The sequence below is a fragment of the Neomonachus schauinslandi genome, chromosome 13 (genome assembly GCF_002201575.2).
Source record: "Neomonachus schauinslandi chromosome 13, ASM220157v2, whole genome shotgun sequence".
NCBI lineage: Eukaryota > Metazoa > Chordata > Mammalia > Carnivora > Phocidae > Neomonachus > Neomonachus schauinslandi.
Genome location: NC_058415.1, coordinates 10,458,411 through 10,483,532, shown reverse-complemented (window position 1 = coordinate 10,483,532; position 25,122 = coordinate 10,458,411). Strand labels below are relative to the sequence as shown.

General features: G+C 44.5%; 1 protein-coding gene across 2 annotated transcripts in view; it reads left to right on the top strand.

The window, feature by feature from the left end:
- Positions 1 to 25,122, top strand: part of KANK1 (KN motif and ankyrin repeat domains 1) — a 135,616-nt gene that overhangs the window by 54,840 nt on the left and 55,654 nt on the right. Inside the window, exon 2 of one of the 2 annotated variants that reach the window (XM_021694468.1) lies at positions 16,630 to 16,749. In XM_021694468.1, coding sequence (XP_021550143.1) covers positions 16,713 to 16,749 — 37 coding nt within the window. In that variant the 5' untranslated portion in view covers positions 16,630 to 16,712. Of the gene's footprint in view, positions 1 to 16,629; positions 16,750 to 23,341; positions 23,397 to 25,122 lie in introns of those variants that run through there. The other variant, XM_021694469.1, reaches the window with a different exon arrangement.

Genomic DNA, 25,122 nt, shown 5'->3' with positions numbered 1-25,122 from the left:
AAAACCTTAAAGCTTCTAGAAGAAAACAGAAAATAATGTCTTTGCATCTCAGGAGCAAGCAAGATTTCTTAGCACAAGACTTCTTAGCACTAACCATAGGAGAAGACAACTGGTGTGCTGGGCTTCCCAAAATTTAAAACTTCTGTTCTTCAAAAAAGCAACATCAGGAAAACAGAAAGGCAAGCAACAGCCTGCTGTGGAAATATTTGTGATATTTTAACACTTACAAATCCAAAAAAGGACTCTTACCCAATTATATAAAGAATTACTGTAATTCAAGAGCAAAAAGACAAACAACTAATAAGAAATGAAGAAAAGACGTGCCCAGAGTTGTTGCAGAAGAAGGTCTGTGATGGCCACTCAGCCCAGGAGAAGATGCTCAATAGCATTGGTCATTAGGGAGACAGGGGCAAGTCAAACCACCAGCAGTGATGACCAACACCAGCTGATAGTATCTAGTATTGGTGACAATGAGCAACAACTTGAACTTGCCGTACATTGCCAGTGAGAATGTAAAATGTTGCAACCACTTTGGAAAGAAGTTGGGGGTGTTTCTTAGAAAGTTAACCACACACTCTCTGTGATCCAGCAGTTTTATTCCTGAGTGTGTAAACACATGTTCACAAAAAAGATGTGTGGGAGAATATTCATAGCAGCTTTATTCATAATTGTCCCATTGCGGAAACGTCAGTGGGTGAAAGGATGAAAAGATTGTAACATATTAATAAAAAAATGCTACTCACGGTAAATAGAAGAGACTAAAGAAAAATAAAGTAACATATTTGGGAACGAATGTGTATGCCCATGTGTGTGAGCACAGGGAAGAATTAGGACACTACCCACCAGAATTATAGCTGAGTTTTCATTTTTTCTCTTACACTTTTCTTTATTGTTGAAAATGTGCACTGTTGCCCCAAAAGAGAAAAGGTACCTTCGTTTGGAAGGGGTAGGACGAAGCAGCGCCTTTTAGCGCTGAGTTGGAGAAGAATCCAGAACCCTCCTCTTATAGCACTTCTTCCCTGTTGCCTGGTGGTCAGTATCTGTGGTCAGCCCTGTGCCAGGATGAGCTTCCAGATGTGGCGGGGGGCGGGGGGCCTGGGAGGCAAGACCTATGTCCTGCTGACCCATGCACAACATCCCATGGGGTCTGAATTGATTTGGCAACATCGGCCCAGGGGAGCCTAGGATTGACACAAGCCCAGTTACAGAATTACAGGATGTCTGTCAGCTCTGGAGTTGTTATTACAGGGCTGTCCTCACCCCACCCTAGAGAACCGGGGGCCCACAGCATTTAAGTAACTTTGCCAGAGTCCTGGAGGTTGTTTGAGGCCACATGGAAATGAAAACCTGGTTTCCAGGCTCCTGGTCTTGGGCTGCGACTTTGCTCATCACGATCTCCACTGTTGTAGATGAGCCCCCGTCCTCATGAGCAGCTTTTAAGGCCACAGAAAAGAGGTTTCCAGGTAAGGGAATGGACTTTCTTTCATATCTTAGAACATTTTATTGTTAAGCCTTGGGTCCAGATTTGTGTCCAGTGAAAGAGGCTGAAATTCAGAGGTTCTTTTTGTTTTGTTTAAAAAGATGTTATTTATTTGTCAGAGAGATAAAGCACAAGCAGGAGGGAGCAGCAGGCAGAGGGAGAAGCAGACTCTCCGCCGCGCAGGGAGCCCGATGCAGGACTCGATCCCAAGACCCCTGGATCATGACCTGAGCCAAAGGCAGGGGCTCAACCGACTGAGCCACCCAGGCATCCCGAGATTCAGAGGTTCTTGACTTTCCTTGAGTCCTGACCTCTTTTGGATATGGACTGAAGGCAGTAAAAGCTCTCCGTTGAACAGTGTGTTTGCTAAAAACCACAAAACTTTGCATTTGATTTGGGGAGTTTCAGAAACCTCTGAGACCTGTCATTGTGTAGGAAATGTTCTTTGCCTGCATTCCTCGAGTTTTCAAGTAGTCCTCTTGCATTTGAACATAAGGAAACGATGAACCAGTTTTCATACCGTTGTGGTGAATACGTTTCTTGACAAAATAATCGTTTGGGAACAGAAAGGACAGCAACTAGGAATATCATCAACACACCTCATCACATTAGACCCTTAAGTGTTTTGTGTGTTTCCTGTTGCTGTTAACATCGTCTTTCCAATACAAGTAAAATTTCATGGTATTTTTTTAAAAATCCCACCACACTGGCACAACTGGTTTAGTTTTGGCATTGTGTTCAATTCTCCTCTGCTCCTACCCAGTGCAAATAATTCATGAATACAGCAGAAGACTGTCTTCAGCATGTTCCTCCATCCTGTTCTTTGGAAGAAGACCATCCCTTCCATAAGAAAGACACAAGCCACGGCCCCCGACCCACGAAGAGGCCAACATTTCTCTGTGCTTCTCACCAAAAACTAGGTGTTTGGATAACAGCAGGTAGTTTCCACTTAAACGATGGAAGAGTTTTGAAAACGGCCCAGTGCCGTGGTTTTGGAAATGGCTGCGGAACTTGTTAACACACCAACCACTGGGTCCACTTGAAATTTCGGATTTGGCAGCCCGGGGTGGGCCCAAGAACATGCATTTCCGATAAATCTCCAGGTGACAATGTTGGTCCAGGGCCACACTTTGAGAAACAGTGACGTGTGAGGAATAAGAGTCCTAGAAAGCACTGTGTTCTCCAAACTTCTCCTGTCACAAGACATTTCACACACCGTGCCAGGATCAGGGAATCAGAATCTCCAGGGAGAGTCTCAGGATGCTGTACACGCAGATTCCGGGAAACACTGTTGCAATCGGGTAAGCCCTACAGAACCCCATGGAACAGTAGACTTGACTGATGGCTCCAGGCCAGCATGGTCTGCTCATCCCCTGTATGCTTCGACCCGATGACTCTGTCAGCTTCTACAAGTGTATCTTCCTGGCTTCATCCTCAATTTTTAAATGAACTTTGGGCCATCCTTATAAAGATTTTTATTTCAGGTACCAAATATGTTGTGCAAGAGAGAAACCAGGACCCCTGCCTTCTGAGAATTTCCTGAGGTTTTAGTGAGCTCCCTTTCTGTAAGCACAGTCATAATTGAGTGTGCGTGCATGTGAGAGGGAGATAGAGACGGGAAGGAAGGAGAGAAATATGCATTTCTAGCAAGTTCCCTGGTGATGGTGATGCTGCTCGTGCAGGGATCCCATTTTGAAAACCACTGGAATAGACCAATGACTCTCAACGTAGCACATTGGAATCTCCTGGGGGAGCTTTCTTTATGCCAGGGTCCCACCCGCAGAGTAGTTTCACTGGTGTGTGGTGGGGCCTGGGCAGTAATTCCGCTATCTGCCAAGGTCATGAACCACTGCTTAGGCTCTCTCAGGATAGAAGGTAAGCCTGTTAGGAAACGTAAAGCCCGATAGGGAAAATAGGGCTAACCCAGTGCGTGTCACACTTCACCGTGTGTGCGAATCACCTGGGCATCTTGTTAGGCTGCAGGTTCTGTTCAGCAGGTCTGTCGTGGGGCCCACGGTTCTGCTTTTTTAACAAGTCCGGCAGCTGCCACTGCTGTTGGTTAGGGGGGATGGGGGCTGCACTTTGAATAGCAAGGGACTTAGAAGCTTTAACGAACACGTGTAACTGCCTATCAACACATCATTTTTATATTTAAAAGGTATATTTTGGGGGCGCCTGGGTGGCTCAGTCAGTTAAGCATCCGACTCTTGATTTTGGCTTAGGTCATGATCTCAGGGTTGTGAGATCAAGACCCGCATCAGGCTCTGTGTTGGGTGTGGAATTGCTTAAGATTCTGTCTCTCCCTCTGCCCCTCCCCCTGCCTGTGCTCTCTCTCTCTCTCTCTTTTTTTTTAATATATATTTTAAAAACAGGGGCGCCTGGGTGGCCCAGATGGTTAAGCGTCTGCCTTCGGCTCAGGTCATGATCCCAGGGTCCTGGGATCGAACCCCACATCGGGCTCCTGGCTCAGCGCGGAGCCTACTTCTCCTTCTGCCTCTCTCCCTGCTCATGCTTTCTGTCTCTCTCTCTGTATCTCTGTGTCTCAAATGAATAAATAAAATCTCAAAAAAAAATTTAAAAACAGTATAAAACAAAACAATGTCCTTGAGATGCTAGACATATTAAATTAGAAATAATAGCTATTTTGCCATTAATGAATGTTTACCTTCCCTCGATGTCTAGACATTTTTGTTGTAGCTTCTCCCTGCCCCCTTCCTGTGGTTTCACACAAATGTTTGTGAATTAATTTTGCTTTAGTACGCTACACAGATACCCACAGACCTTTCTCCCCCCCCCCCCCCCCTTGGTCTGGATCTCCGTGTGCACGGTCTTTCTGAGAAGGGATCTTGGGGATCTTGCCTTCTTGCTTCCTCGCTGCCTTAGCCCCTGCCCACTGGGTGTTGATACCCAGGGGGCTAAATGTTCAGTAAAGCCCCAAGGCCCCCACTTCAGGAGCGGATGGCTTTCGGCCCTGCCGCACTGTCACATTGCACGCTCTAGGAGCTGGCCTTCTGGGGACGTGGCTTCAGCCTGTGTTTCTGGCTCAAGCCCACCCTTTTTCTCCTGGGTGAGGGGTGAAGCCTCTTCCCTGGCAGGTTCCATCCTCTGGCACTTTTCCAAGCATGGTGGAGTTGAGACATTGCCATCAGAGCCTTTTAGAAGAAGGAACGGAGGGACGCCTGGGTGGCTCAGTTGGTTAAGCAACTGCCTTCGGCTCAGGTCATGATCCTGGAGTCCCGGGATCGAGTCCCGCATCAGGCTCCCTGCTCAGCGGGGAGTCTGCTTCCCCCTCTGCCCTCCTCCCTCTCCTGCTCTCTGTCTCTCATTCTCTCTCTCTCAAATAAATAAATAAAATCTTTAATAAAAAAAAAAAAAGAAGAAGGAACGGAGGGGTGGGGCAAGGAGGAGGCAGGAGTTCGGGCTGCGGAGGAAGGGATTAGAGTCCCAGCGGCAGAGTCGCCTTCCCCAGGCCTGTTGCGGCTTCCAGCTGAACATGGCCAAAGTGTTGAGTGATTGATGGCATTTGAATTGGCCCTCAGAGAACACGTCTGTGGCCTCTGACCACTTGAAATTGGTGGGAATGACCCCAAGGGTCTTCCCTTCCCATGCCGACCAGCGGACAAGGCTTTCCCTCCGAGGCGTGGCCTGTCCTTGGTCAGGCTGTCACTCTCCTGCTGTTATCCAAAGCATCCCTCGGTGGAATGACGGGCGGGCGGGAAGCGTTTTCAGTCATCTCCGTGGCAGATGCCAATACCCCCACCCCACACCCTGGTGTTCACGCACCTCACACGGCGAGACGAACATGGGCACAACTTCTGCAGAGTCATGAAAGCGGCGTGCTTGTCCCAGCAGGAAAGCCTGAGACCAAAAAGCAGAGAATGTTTTGAGTCTCCGATCCCAAAAAGGGAAAAGCTTAAGTGAGGTTTATTTCAATGGCCGAAAGCGACATTGAAGATCTTGCTGGAGCAGTTTGTATGACTTATTAAGGGCAACTTGAATTTGAGGGTGGCTGGGGCACAGCAGACGCTGGTTCTTCCTCTGTAGGTCTCTGGATTCCGTTTTTGGTTCCAGCTTTTCCAGTAACCATTTTTAGAATCTTTAAAGATTTGTTTATTTATTTGAGAGAGAGCGCGGGGGGGGGGGGGGGGGGGGAGGGGCAGAGGGAGAGGGAGAGGGAGAGAGAGCATCTCAAGGACACTCCCTGCCAAGTGCAGAGCCCAACAAGGGGCTCAATCCTACGACCCTGAGACCCTGACCTCTGAGCCAAAATCATAAATCAGACGCTTAAGGGACTACACCACCCAGGCGGGTGTATTTTGCTCTACTGTTAACAGTGTAACATTTCGGGTACCTCCTGGGCTAGCCACTTAACTTCTTTTAAGTTTCTCTAAAGTAAGTAGGAACTTGGAGGTTCCGAGGAGAACACGAGAACTTACGGGAAATGTCTGTTTGGCATGGCTGTGCCTTTCTGATATAGAGTGGAAAGTAAAAATTTCAGAAGTTAAAGTATACTCAAAGGGCTAGTTATATCGTTAGGGGGAAATTCTCTGTGAAGTCTGAAAAAACCATTCCTGAAGCATCTAGTGTCTTTTCCCCATAACAGTAGTAAAGAAGACCCAATCTACCTCTCCTTAAAATGGCAAGAAACCTAAGCAAAACACTTGAAAAAAAAAAAAAGGTTTTATTTATTTTAGGGAGAGAGCAAGTGGGGGGGGGAGGGGCAGAGGGGGATGGAGAGGGGAAAAATCTCAAGCAGATTCCACACCTCCACGCCAAGCACAGAGGTCCATACAGGGCTCAATCCTAGCACTCTGACACCTACACCCCAGCCAAAACCAAGAGTCGGACACTCAACTTACTGAGCCACCCAGACACCCCCTAAGCAAAATACTTAAAAGTAAGATCATTTATTTTGTGTTACACATTGGTATTAAAATGCTTAGCGGCTTTGCACTCAGAATAAAGCCCCTTCCCCTTCCCATATCCAGCAAGGCCCAACAAATGTCCTAATTTAGCCTCCGTTCACCTCTCTGCTCTTGCGCTCCCTTATATATAAAACTCGGTTGCTCAAACACATAGAGCTTTTTCCTGCCCCGGTGCCTTTGGACCATGGCTTTTACAGGAAAAAAGGATTTTAATTTTAACGAAGACCACTTCACCAGTTTTTACTTTTAAGGGTCTTTCCGTGTCCTCTCTAAACTCTTCTCCAAGCTCTAGAAGATCTTTGACGTTGTCTTCTAAAAGTTTTAGGTTTTTTGGTTTGTTCTACATTCAAGACTCGGAGTCCTTCCGAATTGATTTTTGTATAAGGTGAAACGTTAAGGTCAAGGTTGGTTGGTTTGTTTTTGGAAGAGATCTTTCTTCCCTTGTAGGGTTGTTTTATATGCCCTTGTGGAAACTTTGTGGGAGCGTTGATATGTCGGGCTGTTTCTGGGCTCCATCCTTATTCCCCACACTCTCCCAGCTAACCCCTATCTGTCCCTCGGGTCTCACCTTCTATGTCATTTCCCTAGAGATGCTTGCAAGGACCACCCATCCCCATCCATCTCCATATCCTCATCATCAACACTAGGAAATCTGGCCTTCATTATTCTCAGCACCTATTTTTTTCCCTCCCTTGTGGCATTTAGCATAATGTGTTAATAATTTGCTGTTGTGTGTGTGTCAATATGTGTGAAATTCCTGCCTCTAAGCCCCAAGAAGGCAGAAACGGAGTCTCTTGTTTACCATTCAAGTTCTACAAGTGTGCCTCTTTCAGGCTGAGTGCCCAATCAACATGTTTTGAGTAAATGAATGGCAAAAAGTCAAGCCTCTTGGGGGACATTGTCTAAATCACCACAATTTTCTTAAAATCAGTGGGCATTCCTGGCTCTTGGAGCCTTAAGACTTAGTTTTTTCTCATTTAACCCATCTTTTTTTTTTTTTTAAAGATTTTATTTATTTATTTGAGAGAGAGAGAGAATGAGAGACAGAGAGCACGAGAGGGAAGAGGGCAGAGGGGGGAAGCAGACCCCCCGCTGAGCAGGGAGCCCGATGTGGGACTCGATCCCGGGACTCCAGGATCATGACCCGAGCCGAAGGCAGTTGCTTAACCAACTGAGCCACCCAGGCGCCCCTAACCCATCTTTTAAAGTAGTGGTTTTGAGAACCTTTGGCCTGCATCAGAGGCACCTGCAGACCCCTAGAGTTCCAGATTCACTAGGTCGGGATGGCCTGAGAATTTGCATTTCTAAGAAGTTCCCAGAAGATGAGTGCTAATGGTGCTGTCAGGGAACCACACTTTGAGAACCTCTGCTTGAAGATGAAGAACCTGAGGATGTGTTATGATTCTCTTTTACTTAATGACCGTCCCAGGCACCTTTGAACTTGTCATTGAATAGCATTGATCACTTTAAGAGTAATCACGGAGAATATATCCTATAAGAATCGAATCCCAGAAGAATTAGAGGGAAAATGTCTGCTACCTCAGTAAATAAATGAGAACTTCACATTTTAAATAATTAAAATAGGAAATGAGCAAAAGCCTTTCACACTACAGTAAACTAATTCTCTTAACAACTATGGCTGTTACATTTGGGTTCTTTAATATTTGAAGAGGCTAAAGCACTGACATTTTAACTCGTAAACAACTAGCAGTAGGGATGCTTTCGAAGAGCAAGACGTCACTAACGAGGACGGACTTGTAAATGATAGGGTTAGGTTTCTGCTGTGGTCTCTTCCTTCAACCGTTTAGAGATGAACCAAAGCAAATCAGGACCTACTATTTCATGTGGCCTATGCTGAATCATAAAAGTAGTTTCTTCTGAAGTCAACAAGAAACTTAAAGGTGGTAAGCTTAAAAAAAAAAAAAATTCGATAAATCTTATTTTCATTTATCTTCCCTTTCATTGCCCTCTGTTGCAGAGGAAAACAGCCAGTTTTCCACCTAGGTTGTTACGATCTGATAAACCCTCCTCACTGAACATTTCCTGGAAAGAGCATTTACCAACAGCCTTTTCTTTAAGTGATCAGGAAGCTGTGTGAATTCCAGCAACCCAGCTGGGACAGAGCCAGTGTCAGGTTCCACAAGTGTTTGCAGGCTCTGAGGTGGTGGTTTGAACCTGTTGGTTAGTAGCATTGTCCTTACGCACACTCTTGGAAAGATCCCAAAGCATTTTCATGATGTAGAGTGGACGTGGATGGTCAGGGAGCGTCTGTGGGAGGGCTAGACACGCCCATGCCCACTTCGGGATCTTAACGTGGGAGCTCTTTTCATAAGGCAGAAAAGAGGAGTGAGGAATTGGCTTTTAGTAGAGCTAATCTGTTCCACATACTGTGAGACCTAAATTATCTTTCAGCCCAAAGCACAGATGTCTAGTTTTAGACTACTGGGGGGCCTGGGGGGAGGTGAGCATCTACTCTGTTCATTGCTGAATCCTCCGTACCAGAAACAGTGCCTGGCACATTACATACAGGCCCTTACTTGTTAAACGAATAAATGAATTTATTTACTGTGGCTTCTTTCCTATTTTCTTTTTAGTGTCTTCATTTTAACTTGTTCCTGTGCTATAGAAACTTCTTCTCACCTCTTAAATGTTACCCCAAGGAATAAGTTGTAAATGTAACTATTTGAACAAACGGCAAAAAAAATTTTTCTAATGGGCAAAAACCATTTGTTTTTCTACATTATAAATGAAGCTAGTGTCCAGGTAGGATTCTGACTTAGATCTTGATTGATAATGGAGATTTTCTTCCACCTCTACCCCACCCATACCAAGAAAATGATCTGCTGTATTTGAGAAGGGTAAATGGGTCTGGGTCATAATTAGGTAATTTGGTTGGAAAATAACCAAGAGGTAGTTAACATTATTGCCACGGTTTCTGTGGTGGGAGCCAATATTAGAAATCACTGGAAGATAATCTGATGATGAATTGTGGCCAAAGTTTGCACTCAAACATACTTTTAATTAAGTTACTTTTAATTAAACTCTGGACAGAACTATCTGGGCAATCATAGATGGTGTATAATAAGTTAGATAGGTTTTTGGATGAGTGTTTGAAAGACTTGACTTATTTAAAGAAATAAATGAGCTTTGCACGTTTCGTTAGGGTAAAGGTATTTGTGTCCGTGTGTATGTGTGTGTGTTTCCAGTTTGGCTTTTGCAGACTCTGTTCTCTTCAGTTTTCTCTTTAGCACTCTCTTTAGCACTCTCTTTAGCACCAGGCGTTGGTCCTCTTTCTCGACTAGGCGGTTCACTTCATTTACAGCTAAGCCCCCGTGTAAGCACCTGGTTCTCTAGCCACAGCTCTGCTTGCCATCCACTTTCTTTTTCTTTCTTTCTTTCTTTTAAGATTTATGTATTTATTTTGGGGGGGAGTGGAGAGGGGCGGAGGGAGAGCAAGAGCCCTAAAGCAGACTTCCCGCTGAGTTCAGAGCCCAATGTAGGGCTCGATCCCACGACCCCCAGATCATGACCTGAGCCAGAATCAAGAGTCGGATGCTTAACTGACTGAACCACCCAGGTGTCCCCCCCACTTTTTTTTTTACGATTTTTTTTCTTAAAGCAATGTCTACACCCAACATGAGGCTCAAACTCACAACCTCGACATCAAGAGTCACATACATGCTCTGCCAGTGGAGCCAGCCGCGTGCCCCGCCATGCACTTTTTCTTTTTTTTTTTTTAAAGATTTTATTTATTTATATGAGACAGAAAGAATGAGAGAGAGAGAGCGCACATGAGAGGGGGAGGGCCAGAGGGAGAAGCAGACTCCCCGCCGAGCAGGAAGCCCGATGCGGGACTCAATCCCGGGACTCCAGGATCATGACCCGAGCCGAAGGCAGTCGCTTAACCAACTGAGCCACCCAGGCGCCCAGCCTTTTTTTTTTTTTGAGAGAGAGAGAGAAATGAGAGGACAGAGAGAGCATGAGAGGGGGGAGGGTCAGAGGGAGAAGCAGACTCCCTGCCGAGCAGGGAGCCCGATGCGGGACTCGATCCCGGGACTCCAGGATCATGACCCGAGCCGAAGGCAGTCGCTCTAACCAACTGAGCCACCCAGGTATCCCCCGCCATGCACTTTCTTATCTCTTGACTTTGCATATGTTGTTCCTTCTGTCTAGAATGCCCTTCCCTCTTTCTCACCCTGGAAAACACTCATGCATCCTTTCAGACTCAGACCAAGTGGTCTCTTATAAATACATTTTTTGGCCACTCGCAGCCTTTTGGGGCAAAGCAAGGGCACCTTGCTATGGAATAGAATCAGCTGTACATACACAGCTGCTGTAGTGCTTTCTCCTTTGATTACGTGCCTGCCCACTCCCAGCACTAGTGTGCGAACTTCTGGGAAGGGTACGGTGCTTTAGTTTATCTTATGTCTCCAAGCAGAAACAGAATGGTGGCTGGCAAAGGAAACAGTCAAGAAAACAAAGAGGCAACCCACGGAATGGGAGAAGATATTTGTAAATGACATCACAGATAAAGGGCTGCTTTCCAAGATCTATGAAGAACTTCTCAAACTCAACACCCAAAAAACAAATAATCCAATCAAAAAAATGGGCAGAAGACATGAACAGATACTTCTCCAAAGAAGACATCCAAATGGCTAACAGACACATGAAAAAATGTTCATCATCATTAGCCATCAGGGAAATTCAAATCAAAACCACAATGAGATACCACCTTACACCAGTTAGAATGAGAAAAATTGACAAGGCAAGAAACAATAAATGTTGGCAAGACTGTGGAGAAAGGGGAACCCTCTTACACTGTTGGTGGGAATGCAAGCTGGCACAGCCACTCTGGAAAACAGTATGGAGGTTCCTCAAAAAGTTGAAAATAGAGCTACCGTATGACCCAGCAACTGCACTACTAGGTATTTACCCCAAAGATACAAAAGTAGGGATCCGAAAGGGCACCTGCACCCCGATGTTCATAGCAGCAATGTCCACAATAGCCAAACTGTGGAAGGAGCCAAGATGCCCTTCAACAGATGAATGGCTAAAGAAGATGTGGTCCATATATACAATGGAATATTACTCAGCCATCAGAAAGGATGAATACCCCACTTTTACATCAACATGGATGGGACTGGAGGAGATTATGCTAAGTGAAATAAGTCAAGCAGAGAAAGTCAGTTATCATATGGTTTCACTCAGATGTGGAACATAAGCAATAGCACGGAGGACCATAGGGGAAGGGAGGGAAAAATGAAGGGGGGGGAATCAGAGGGGGAGACAAACCATGAGAGACTGTGGACCCCAGGAAACAAACTGAGGGTTTCAGAAGGGCAGGGGTGGGGGGAAGGGGTAACAGCGTGATGGGTGTTAAGGAGGGCACGTGTTGTGATGAGCACTGGGTGTTATACACAACTAATGAATCATTGAACACTACATCTGAAACTAATGATGTACTATACAGTGGCTAACTGAATATAATAAAATAAAAATCAAATATACATACAAAGAAAAAATAGTGGCTGGCACAGATGCTCAGAGTTGCAGGTCTTTAAAACATGTGAAGGTGATAAAAATAGACACATCAAAGAGAAAAGAAAAAGAGATCGCCTCAGGTGGTAATGGAGCCACATTAGCCCTGAGAGATAGTGATTATTTTTTCAGATTCTCTCTTTTCCAGATTTTAGGAACACCTGTTTATGCTTCTAATTTTGTGAAGCAAAAGAAAAACTCCTGATGACAAGTCGTGAAAGAGATTCCAGAACCTGGGCATCCAAACCATGATTTCACCTTTCCCAGTTGTCATTTGAGCCTCGAGGTTCTTCATTCCAATGTGACTGCCCTCCTTCTGTCCATTTTTGAAATTCCTATGATTCCGTTGGGAGCCTCCCACCTACCTTCAATGGCGGAGAATGTTGCTCGGTTGAGAAAGTACTTAATTTTTGGAAAGAGTCAGATGACACCCATAGCAAAGGCTAAGGCACGAGGTGGTGAGCCAGGCAGACTGGTGTCCTGTGGAGTCTCGAGGAGAGTGTGATGGGCGCGTACTGAGACATTTCCTGTGTGTCACCCAAGTCCCTCCTCAAGCTCGTATACATGTCATCTCAAGGAATAAGACGGGAAATACAATCGCTCCAAAAACAATATTCCCTCAAGTTCTAAAGCATAACCTTCTGTCTAAAAGGAATTTGAGCAAAGCATCCTAGCAATAAGCAGATACATCCCCCGGGTGACCTCCTTGAAAGGTTCCTCTTATTTATGAGCATAAATTCTTACTTGTTAAAGCGGTAGTGCATACAGCCCCAGGGGCTGGATGGCTTACCTCTGGACTTAGCTCTCTCACTTCCTGGCTCTCTGAGCCAGGCATGTTCTCACCTCCCCGTGCCTTGGTTTCCTTTTTATAAAATGGGGAGAGAGAATTTTCAGTACTTCACAGGGTCATTGTGAGGTTTGAATAAGGTGATAACTGCTAGGTGTTTTTAACAAGTGCCTTGAATGTAACATAATTTTACAAATTCTGAGATGCACATTGTTCACATTTTATTTTTTTTAAGATTTTTATTTATTTACTTATTTACTTATTTATTTGACAGAGAGAGAGGCAGTGAGAGAGGGAACACAAGCAGGGGGAGTGGGAGAGGGAGAAGCAGGCTTCCCACAGAGCAGGGAGCCCGATGCGGGGCTCGATCCCAGGACCCTGGGATCATGACCTGAGCCGAAGGCAGACGCTTAACGCCTGAGCCACCCCGGCACCCCCATTTTTTCACATTTTAAACACTTCTGAAATGAGGCTATGTCTTACAATTAATGTTTAATAAACATTTTATGGCCATTTAATGAACAGCACCTTTCTTAATCAGTGATACTTTAAATAATGGTGCACCGTAGAGTAGATGCTATTTATATCTCAATAACTGAGAGTAGTTAAGAGCTCGATAAATACCAGCTGTCATCTGCATGGTCCTCAGCATTGCCCTCATCATCATTATCTGGGCTCCAACCAAGACAGCGGCATTTGGGTGGTTGGTAGTACCAGCCTAGAGTATATATCAGATTTCAGTTTCATCTGTTTTCATTAATGTGTTCTTAGAAAAGACCTAGCAAGCTGTTGTTCACATTTGCTTCGTGGTAAGCTCATAATATAAACTATTATAGGGGTAAATTCATGCCATGTCTGTAGTATTCTCTGCATTATACTAGGGGAGCTACTAAAAATGCTCTTCAGATTAGTCTCTTGAAATCAACAGAGAAGAAGACAAATTCTTTATTTTCTGTATTGATGTCTTTCCCTAAAGCCTTTCAAAGAAGTGCTTTTTCTTAGCAGAACTAAGCCACATTGTACCACTTAAGATTTACTGTTTGCAGACTTCTCCAGGGAAGAAAAGAAGCAGTTTATTGATCTGTAACAGAGAACGGATCATGGCCAAACCTTTTCTGGTTTATATAATGCACTGACTGAAGAATCTGCATATCATTAAGAAGACTAAGGCCTCACAGTTTGAGGCCACCTGTCAGGCATGAACAGTAACTGGGGAAAATCAATACACAATATAAAAGTGTTGTTTTCTGCAGATGCCACCAGGATCCACGCCCAGTGACAGCCACGTCATATTATTTCTACCAGCAGTATGCTTCTAGTTCCTAATTTTGGGGCTTCCTCCTCATTTTGATTTTATTGTTCAGTTTGAGGGAGGGTGGGAGAGACCAATTTGGATCTGACTTAGAAATCTTCTGCCAGGGGGAAGGAGGTTCACTAACAGGAGAGGACCTTGGACCAAAGTGGAGGAAGCTTGACTCAGAAGATTCTGGGCATATCTCCATCCAAATACCTTGACGCATATTTCACGCACATATAATACACGCAGCCTGTTTCTTCTCGCCTTCTGTTTGCCCTCAAGAGTTTAAGTGGTGGTATTTACAAGCCGTTATGAAGCAAGAGCACAAGCACTTAGGTCTAGAAAGGGGGCAGGGATCAGGGTTTTGCTTAGGTTTTGTTTTTGTTGACTTTTAGAAGTATAATGAGTTGAAGAATTCCAGAAGCTGGGCTTCTCTCCTCTGCCCCCTTATCTCCCTGCTCCCTCTCCTCCTCCTTCTGCCCTCCCAGAATATATATATAGTCCAGTCCAAATATATATATATATACACATATATATATATATTTTTTAACAAAGCTGCATTTGCCAAACACGTGTAGTCATTCCTATTCTTAAAGGTAATGCTCACTTGATCCCTAAAGCCTGCCATTTGAGTGAGCCAGCTCTGCTTGCACAGAGGTTACTGCTTTCCAAGCTCAATGCCATGGACCTGAACCAGTGCCTGTTTGCAACAGGTCAGGTGATTGCCACATAGGCAGACAGATTAGAGCCATCCTGTCCTACTGGTGTGCTGCCAGACCAAAAATGGGGACCAGCAGGGAGCCCGGAGGCCTCACGCACGGAAGGCTGAGAATCAGATCTCTGCGGGTGGGCTGAATGGTACTCACCAGAGCTGGAGAAGCCAAGCAAGGGAACGGTGTCGTTAGCTTTTGAACTATAGCTCAGGCTCATTCAGGCAGCGAAGAAAAGTTCACTAGCTCCACAGCGAGAAATGCTCACCCTGTGTGATCACAGAGATCAGCCATATCCTCTGCCCTCCTCTTATTTACTTGTCTTTCTCACTTCTTATCATCTCCGTGACTATGGCCTGTTCGGTTCCTTCTGCATAGCATTTGGAAAACTCTCTTTTCTTCCTCCCGAGCGTTTTAAAGCAAATAACACCAGACACAGGAAGTCTCTAATTTTTTTTTTTTTTTTAAGAAAACAGTTACTATTACAAAAGTAATAAAGGAGCTAAACTCATTCCTAATGTCATCACCCAGGGGCAACCGTAAGGAACATTTTGGTGTATTTCCTTCTCATGGTTTTAAATAAATGTATAAATATGTACATCCATATTTTTAACAAAATTAGGTTTATGACAGAATACAGTATTTATTGATGTCCTTTGAGTATTTTGCTACATTATTAAAAGCTCTTAAATGACTTCAGTGGCTGCATGAGAACCCAGTGTATATGGATGTGTTTGTTATGTTGCCGTTCTCCTATTGGAAGGTCATTGTGGGTTTCCGAATTCATGATTGAATTCTCAACTTGGAATTCATTAGATCAATTTCTTCAGGTTTTGTGGGTCTAGAGTTAGGATCTGGGCACAGTGGAAATGGAATACTTCCATCTGTACCATTGTTTGCTTTCTTTGCCAGCATTTTTCAAAAGGCATTTTGAAAAAGCAAGGTTGGAGCAGGGCTCCTTTCCCATTCTTGTTTCTTTTTTGTTTTCAATTTTGTGATTGTAATACATCTTATGGTAGTAATCGCAGTTAACTTTCTTTTTTTTTTAATTTTTTGTTTTTTTTAGAGAGGGAGCAGGGAGGGGCAGAGGGAGAGAGTATCTTATGCAGGCTCCACACCCAGCACGGAGCCCCACATGGGGCTCGATTCCACGACCCTGAGATCATGACCTGAGCCGAAGTCAAGAGTCGGATGCTTAACCCACTGAGCCACCCAGGCGCCCCTCAGTTAAATTTTAAATAGAGGATTCATATAAAGTAAGAAATAGGGTGCCCAACGTGAACCCTAATGTTTCCAAGCCGTGTGCCACACTATGTCATGTGAAGGTTATCTGATAGGACAGTGGGAGATATGGAAGACTTTTTAAGAGAGGAGCTGACCGGATCACATTTATGTTTTAAAAGACCAGGTAGGTGAAAGGCTTTGAGATACCTCAGAAGGGTTCCCATGAATGAATCCTTTAAAAATGTGAGCGCTTGGTACAAGAACAACAACTACTCTAAAAGTGCAATTGAGTGAATGAAAGTGTTGAGCCAACCTTTGGAAAAGAGGCTTACATGTAAGAACCAAAAATGGTTGGTGACGGGCTATAGAGCGATACCCGTTAGGAGACCATTGGCGTTTGAAGGCCACCTTCCTAAAAACAGCCACGTTTCTAGAGAACCGGTTTTATCTCCTGGAAGAGTACCATGTCTGGAGACCTGCTCTCGGTGCCCGTCCCCGAGCGCATCTGTGGGGGCCAGGCAGCTGTCACTGCCGTCCACGGGCTGCCTCACCCTCACCCGGATTGGCGCCCTCCATGAGCAGCCATCTTTGCAAGCAGACATCTAAGATTTAGTGTTGTACATATTTTTAAATGATCCATTTTGATGGGGCTCTCTTTATTGTTTCAGGTTGAATGCATTTGGGAACTTGATGCATAAAATTTGCATGACTCCTCACTCCTTTCTGGATCTGTCGTTGGATTCCAGCTAGCATGGCTCACACCACAAAGGTTAACGGCTGTGCATCAGGTAACTGTGCTCTGGAGTGTGTGTGTGTGTGTAAGTGTATGCCTTTGCTTAAGCTGACTTCTTATTTCTTTTTTAATAATGGCTAGATGTTAATTAGCAAGTTGCCTAGATAACTAGGCTTTCAAAAAATTTTCTATCCAATGAGGATGGTTTTTTGCCTTTTTTTTTTAATCTCGTTGAGAATTCGCTTTCATCTGTAGAATCTTTATGTACAGGAATCATTTAGGTAAATTTTTTTTTTTTAAAGATTTTATTTATTTATTTGAGACAGAGAGAATGAGAGACAGAGAGCATGAGAGGGAGGAGGGTCAGAGGGAGAAGCAGACTCCCTGCCGAGCAGGGAGCCCGATGCGGGGCTCGATCCCGGGACTCCAGGATCATGACCTGAGCCGAAGGCAGTCGCTTAACCAACTGAGCCACCCAGGTGCCCCTCATTTAGGTAAATTATCACCCAAGTCAATTCTGTTGAAGTGGTGAAAGATAAATGTAAAATCCTGAATGCTGATCCAAGTGTAATGTGCACTCCTCTCGAACTTCTTTATGAGGGATTGAGCAGCGAGAGAGGGAAGTGAGTCTGGGTGCTTCAAGCCAATTCCTAGTATCCACTCCCAGGCATCTTTCATTTCATGTTGCTACACAAAGAGAAAGAGGGGCTAGAGAAGAGCATACTATTTGAAGTGACTTTCCCGGAGAAGAATATGCGACAAGCCGTATCATGAATCATGAAGACTTGCATTCTCAGTTCTCCTCCAGTTACATTAGAGACCTATGTAGTTTGCATGTCTCGTCCAATATTGCTTATATAAGATTTGGGAAAATTTATAGAACAAACACAGAGAAAAGCCTCCCAAGAGACAGTGTAAGACAGCAGGTGACCACCTGTCCAATACGGTATGCCAGGTGCTCATTCCACTCTTGAATGATCTGCCAAAGAGCAGAGTGTATGAGAGTAGGGATTGTGTGTGGGGAGCACTTGTGTGATGTCTGAACCCAGTCCTGGCTCTGCTCCTCTGGCTAATGGGAAGAATGGGGAGTTGGAATCAGGAGCCCTGAATTAGAGTCCCATATCCAGCACTAACCATGGGATATGGGGCAGGGCTCTTTCTCCATGTGTAAAACGTCAGTAAATACATCTACCTGCAGGGTTAGGACCCATGTGAGGACCAGAAGTGGACTTACAAGCGCCCTGTAAGCTGGAAAGCTCTGGTAAACCAGGAATAGGAGGAGCCCTCTGGAGTGGGCATACTCAGCCCACATGTGACTTTCTGTCTGAGCAATCCCAGCTGCAAGCATCCCTTCTGGCAAGAACGCTGTAGCTTGCCCCAGACCAAACCCAAACCAACCCAACCCAACCCAACTCGGCAGCTTATTACGGGACAACTGGTCTCTTTCTCTGTTTATTCCTTTGCTTGCCCTTTCTACTGCCCAGCTTCTCGGGGCTTTTATAGATTCTGTTCGGGACTGCTGTCACTAAGACAATATGAATGACAAAAGCTAACACGTCATGAGCGCTTACTGTGTACTACAGTGGCCCGGATGCTTTGCCTGCATCATCATGCTTAATCCTCACAGTAATCCTATGAGATTATGCTGTTCTCACCACCACCACCATCCCTGTGTGATGGCAGAGAAACTCGGGCACTCAGCTAAGGAAGAGAAGTCAGGATTATTCCTTGTTTCTCTGGTAAAATATTTGATAAAGGAGGAAATTGAAGCATTGTGAAATTTCTTGAGTGTTGTGGGTGAGTTTCAGCCCCTCGTGATGCTACCCTCTCCCATCCCATTCCTGCCCTTACCTGTGTTCACATTCAGAGGAAGAGGCGTCTGGGGTTGTTGGTGCCTCCAGATCTTGACCCTCTGGTATCTCTGGCACATTCCTTTCTCCGAGGGTTTAGATACCTACCTCATTTGCCCTCCATTCCTTTTCAGCTTGACTCGTCCTAGAGTGTCCCTTTCCCCTTTGTTCCTAAAGTCTGATGACCCAGCTATAACCTTTCCCCACTGCCTAACAGGTCTGTGCACTGAGTTTGGAAGCAAAGGGAAGCTCTCTAATTAGTGACTTCTGGGGTGTCTGGGGATAAATGGTTACTGCAGACAGGTGTCGGGACCAGGCAAGGGACAGTACTGTTTATTCTAGTGGCCATGACCTCTACAAGCAATCTGATTAGAGGCTCAGCCAGACACAATTATTTTAGTTATACTCACACACACACACATATATGCATGTATGTATATATACATATATACAATGCTCATTTTAGAAAATTTTAAAATATAAAAGTTTAATATTTTCTTAAAAAATAAAGCAGGAATTACTGATAATACTACAACCCAGAAATACATGTTCTGCTTATTTTCCATGTTTTCTTTAAATTTTGTATATTTCACACAGTTGAGATGATGTGCTTATAAAAATCATGATTTTACCTTTTCTTTTCCTACTCTATATTACAAAAGAAATAGCTGCCTACTGTTAAAAAAAAAAAAAAAGATACTCAAACAATGCAAAAGTATATGCAGGTTATAAATACACTGTTTCAAAATGTAATTAACAGGGCGCCTGGGTGGCTCAGTTGGTTAAGCGACTGCCTTCGGCTCAGGTCATGATCCTGGAGTCCTGGGATCGAGTCCCGCATCGGGCTCCCTGCTCAGCAGGGAGTCTGCTTCTCCCTCTGACCCTCCCCCCTCTCATGCTCGCTCTATCTCATCCTCTCTCTCAAATAAATAAATAAAATCTTTAAAAAAAAAAATTAGGGGCGCCTGGGTGGCTCAGTTGGTTAAGCGACTGCCTTCGGCTCAGGTCATGATCCTGGAGTCCCGGGATCGAGTCCCGCATCGGGCTCCCTGCTCAGCGGGGGGTCTGCTTCTCCCTCTGCCCTCTTCCCTCTCGTGCTCTCTGTCTCTCATTCTCTCTCTCTCAAATAAATAAATTAAAAAAAAAAAAATCTTTAAAAAAAAAATTAAAAAAAAAATTCAAAATGTAATTAACATATGAACATGTATAGGCTGCAGATTAAGATGGGATAAAAAGGGCTTTATGGCAGCAAATGAGGGCTGGTTACTGATCCTTCCGGTGAGAAGAATAAATAATTTCGGTAGTTCAGTAAAGTTTTTAGTGTGGAGTAAATTGTATATTTTTTTTCATTTTTCAAAGATAAAGTATAATATTAAATATACTTTTTAAAACTGTATTTCCCCTACGTGTGTGGTACCCAAAAGGAGTCTCCCCCACCCATTCCTCTGAAAAATCAGTGCTTTGGGCTCCATAGAACATGAGGAAAAATCCCATATGAAGGTGAGGTCAGGGCACTGGCACCAGAAACACTTTTCATGGTCTTAGGAACAAAGCAGGAGCAAAAGAAGCCAGCTGAGAAGAGAACCAGTTGGCCAAGCGGTGCCCTTGCTGCCAACACGTCTGAGGACTGACATCCCACATGCATGTCCCGGTTGAGAGTTGAAACTGAGGAAGGGACCGTTCAGAGTCCTTTTATCCTTTGACTTACCCATTGAGTCCTTCAGTTAGTTTGAATAAAAGGTACCGATTTTAAAAGAAGAGCAGTGAGTTAATGCTGTAATTTGTGAAATGTATTGCCCTCAGTTTCAGGCCGACAAAATGCATCAAGGTGATGTGCCAGGTGCACCCCGCCTCGCTGAAGAAATATGCTTTAGTAGTACACGGCAGAGATCCTGGAGCACATCCAGTGTGCCAGGCACTCTTCTGGGCGCTGGGGCTTCAGCAGGGAACAAACAGGCCAAAACTCCTGCCTCCAAGGACCTTCCATTCTGGTAGAGGCTGAGGGTTTCTGTGGACGGAGCCTCCAGATAAAATAGAGGACTGACTTATGCTATAAAAAAAAAAAAAAAAAAAAGTATTCACTGTGTATTCGAAATTCAGATTTTGCCGGGTGTCCTTGCTTCTTATTTGCTACACCTGGCAGCCTCACCTAGGCACCCCTCCCAGCTTCGTCTTCCTCCTCACCATCTACCCCCTCAGCTTCAATCATGTCTTTGTGTCTGTCACCTCTTTTCCACAAGATCTCCATCCTACTTCTGTTGACCGGTCCAGTTTTGCTTGCATTCATTGCAAACACTTGACGGTGGTCTTATAGAGAGTCCCCTAATGTCATTTGTTAATGTGATGAGCTACAAGCATTAATAGAAATGGCTTGTGACCGTTCCCTGTTCTTGTGGACACCTAGGAAGCACATGGGGGGGGGGGCGGGGGGCGTTGGTTAGGAAAATGGCTGTATTTCTGTGCTTCGGGGATGGGGACAGTCTGCTTTTTCTCAGGTCTCTCAATCATGTTGTAAACTGGATGCACTGTTTACCTCAGTAAACACTAATTATTAATGTTGAGAAACTTTAATTAGAGCTTCGACTCTCTTTAGAAGCTAACGAACAAGTGGCATATTTGTCAGATGAAGATAATATACCTGCCCTGCCTTCTTCACAGGAGTGTTGTGAGGGAAAAATAAAACAGTAGCCACAAAAACGCTTTTTAAGATGTAAAACGCTGGTCTGATGTCAGGGGAAATCACCGCCCCCCTCGTCTGTGAGCTCGCTCCTCGGTTCCCGGGCTGAAAAGCGCCTGTTCACAGGCCACCGGGCCAGGCCCTTTCAGACGCTTTGACTTTGAGGCAAGAACTATATTACTGTCCTGTGTCTAACAGTTAAATGAAATAAATAGATGAGTATTAGGGAGTACCATTTTATGCCTCCCATCACCAGCCTTATTCTTGCTAATATTTGCCTTTGGTAGTTTATTATGGTTTTTCTCCCTCTTGCTATTCCTCTTTCAAAGCATAAATATACATATATATATATATTTTTTTCCAGATAACTATCTATTGACTTAGGGTACTTATCGAACTGTATTAAAAACTTGGTTCTCATTTTAAATTCCTATGATAAATTTCATTAAGTCTGGTTGTTACTCTGGTCAGTCATTTGGCTCCAGGTTTTGTCTCCATGCTGATCTTAAATGAGGTACAAAGGCCGCTGATAAGACCAGGTCAGCCAGGGCCCCAGACTCGCGGCGGAGCAGGTAGAATTCTGCCGCTCGGTGCAGCCCACTCGGTTGTGTAAATATTTTTCCCAGCAGCAGCGTTTCTCAAACAGAACTCTGAGCCCACTGCCGTGAACCCGACAGCAGGAATTAATTGCGTTGCTGTTTGTCAAGCACGAGACCAGTTTGCCCTGACTGGTCTGGCTGGAACCGCCCCGGGTTTTCTGAGACCATGTGTAAGGAGGTGGGGGGGGGGTGTGTCTCTGCTGGTGAGTCTTAGACCTGTGGTCTCCATCAGCCTTCCTCCAGAGGCAGAAGGTGAGCTGATGAGACGCTGAGGCTCCTTGAATGTGTGAGTACCGTCCATGACCCTCCAGGGTGTCCTGGAAAAGTCTGCCAAAGGATGAAATGTGTGTTCCTGTCTGTGCTTTGCATTCCCTTGTAAGCAGTATGTTCGGAGAGCTGAGGGTACAACACAGTTGCCTGATATCAAAACAGAGGTAAAGGGCTAATGTGGGGGTCTTTATGAGTCCACCTGTCCCTACTTTTCAGATGACAAAACACAAGTTGCCCAGCCCACACAGTTAGCTAATGGCTAAGCCAGACATTGAACGCAGAGGGTCTTTTTCCCTTTGTTCAGCACATTCTGTTGACATTAAAAATCAGAAGTGTGGCATCTGTGAAGTCCTAATTAAGTAGATCAAGGGGAAAGTATGTATTTCAAGAAACTCCATGAAACCCAAAAGTAGAAGAGTTGCGAGTAAAATGTCCTCCCTGATAGAGGTTAGGTTGATAAGTTAGTTTCTTCTTAGTGTGAATTATCTCATAGAGCCAAATTAACAAACATATTAGTATTGAGTACATCATGCGGTTTCATCCTGTTACTCGGTGTGCTTAATAATCGGATTTCATTTCAACTTTAAATGAAACTGTTCGTTTTTTGTTGATTAAAGGCTCATTTCACGTTGAGGTTTACAAATAATGTATTTTCTTATAGTGATGGTGTTTCAGAAGATAGTTATTTTTTTTAAGTATTAGTTACATTTGAGTTTCACATTGCCGAGACCACCTACAAATAGGAGACACTGGATTTCAGAGACTTGCCTGTCTGGTTAAATCAGAACCCCAGAATTCATCCAGCCCCCAGAGACATTCTGGAGGGTCCCTCCCTCGTCAGAGCTTGCTTGGTTTACACACTCTTAAGGCTTCCGTTTTAACCAGTAGCCAGCTTCACCTGATAAAGCTTTGTTGCTCCAGACTGTGAGCAAGTCCTGATGGGTTAAGCATCATTCAGATTTTAGACAGGCGATTAAACTCTGCCGTTGAGCCGAGGAAAGATGCCCTATCTGGCAGTGAGTCCCAGCCTACTTGGGTGTAGGAAGAGTAGAATCCAGGCTCTTGCCCGGCCCAGGTGTTGGGCAAAGATTCACTCTTCGGTTGAAGACTTCTGCCCAGATGCTGTGTGGGCGCTGAGGGGAAAGAAAAAACACAAAAGAAAAACCCAGCAGGGAGATGCGCTCCGATGTTAAAGCCTTGAGCTGTCGCTCTCCTTTGGAAGCTGCAGAGTGAGGCAAAGGATTAAAACAGCCCTTCCTACAAAATTTGAATATCCTGTGCCCTGCTCCCGGCAGACTTCCCTTCGGTGAGTATTGGCTTGTGTTTCTGATTATGCACTTCCCCTCTTTCTCAAAGGACTTGGGTGGGCCAGCTGAGCCCATCCAAAGTATAGCTCGTTAGCTTCCTTTCCAAGGGTTTGCCTTCTTCCTGTGTCCCAGATAATTCCAGTTCATCTCCTTTTGTGCAGTTTCTGAGAAAGGTTTGTGTGGGCTTGGGAAATGAATGACTACAGCTCACAGTTTCTGCTTTGGGGTCCTTCTCTCTAAGAGGCTGTTTGATTTGATCTGGCATAGAAAATATCAGCATAATTCTCACATTCACAGAGGTCGTAAATTCTTGCTCTTTTCTGGCAGCATACCTAAAAATTGCATGGAGGAGACTTCTCTAATAAAACCTCGTAGAAGACTCAGCCAGGAAATCAGATTTGATAGGATTCATTCAAACACTTGTAGAAATTGTAAGTTTAAAAAAAAATTGATGATTCTGTTTTTCCTCTCTTGGTGTCTCTGCTGGATATTTTTGGAATGAGCTGGAACGGATTCACTCATTTCCATATGCTTTAGGAAAAGTATGCTCATGTTTCAGAGGCTAAGCCTGGTTCTGCTTTGGGCTGCAATTCCTCGTGAATCCGGAAGATGAGAAGTGTTTTAAATATGCAGCCCATTTGTATCTCCTAGTGATCTCAGCTGGTAGTTCTGTATGGACAAGTGATCTCACAACTTAAAAATATGTATGCGACTATTTTGAGGATTTTTTTTTTAAATTGTGACCAGATTTCTAATCTTAGCAGCACTTGGAATATAATTAAATAATACTCTATAATATTCAGGAGGCCTTTCTAACCAACAGATAGAAAAGCAGAATTGTGAACATGAAGGAAAACAGGGCTGATGGACAGATTGTTGTTGCATTGATGTGTTCTCATCCCCAAAGTTCAGTCTGTGGACTCTCACTCTGTCTCGTGTGTGACAGGCCAGATTTGAGTGGCCCGTGACTTTCCTCCTGCTGGGTCTGGAGGTTTGGTACAGTTTCACCTGATGAGCCTTTATTTAAAGGAGGTGGTGCTTAGAATGATGGTTTATGGAAGCAATGTGCTCTGAATAGTCACAGTTGCTGAGTTTATTTTAGGTCCTTTCTCGCGATCTTAGTTAAGTGAAAAAGTTTTCTCTCTGCGGGATCTTTCATACTCTGGGCATGATCTCTGTTCGGTAGAATCAGGAGACAGTCACGTGATTTTCTGAATCTAGTCTCACAATGTTTGCTTTAGTCAATAAATCCCATCAGCTTTGCAAATAATTTTGTGAAAACATTGATTCAGCCTGCACTGTCAGATTTTCCCATTCCTGCCCACTTTTCTGAGGGCCTTTTTCTCTTGCAACAACTGTCCGCCAGGCGAAGGCTTTTTAAATGTTTGTATACAAGCAGCCGCAACAGGCACTTTTCAGAGTCTCCTGGAAGAGAAGGAGGAGGTTGTCCCCAGACTCGAAACACGAAAGAGAGAGAGATATTTCTAAAGATTCATAAGCCCAACCATGTGGTGTCTTCACCCCCATAGTTACGTGCATCACCTCTTGTTTTCTTCTAACAAAAACCAAAAAGTGTTCCTTCTTCCTCCATTGCCCGTGTCCTCCTCAGCTCAGTCCATATACCCACCACGTGTGGCTGATTTATTTCCTTTTCCCCAGCATTCCCGATTGACTGACGGGGATGCATTAATCAAATCAGGGACTCATCAGGGAAATGTGGGGTTT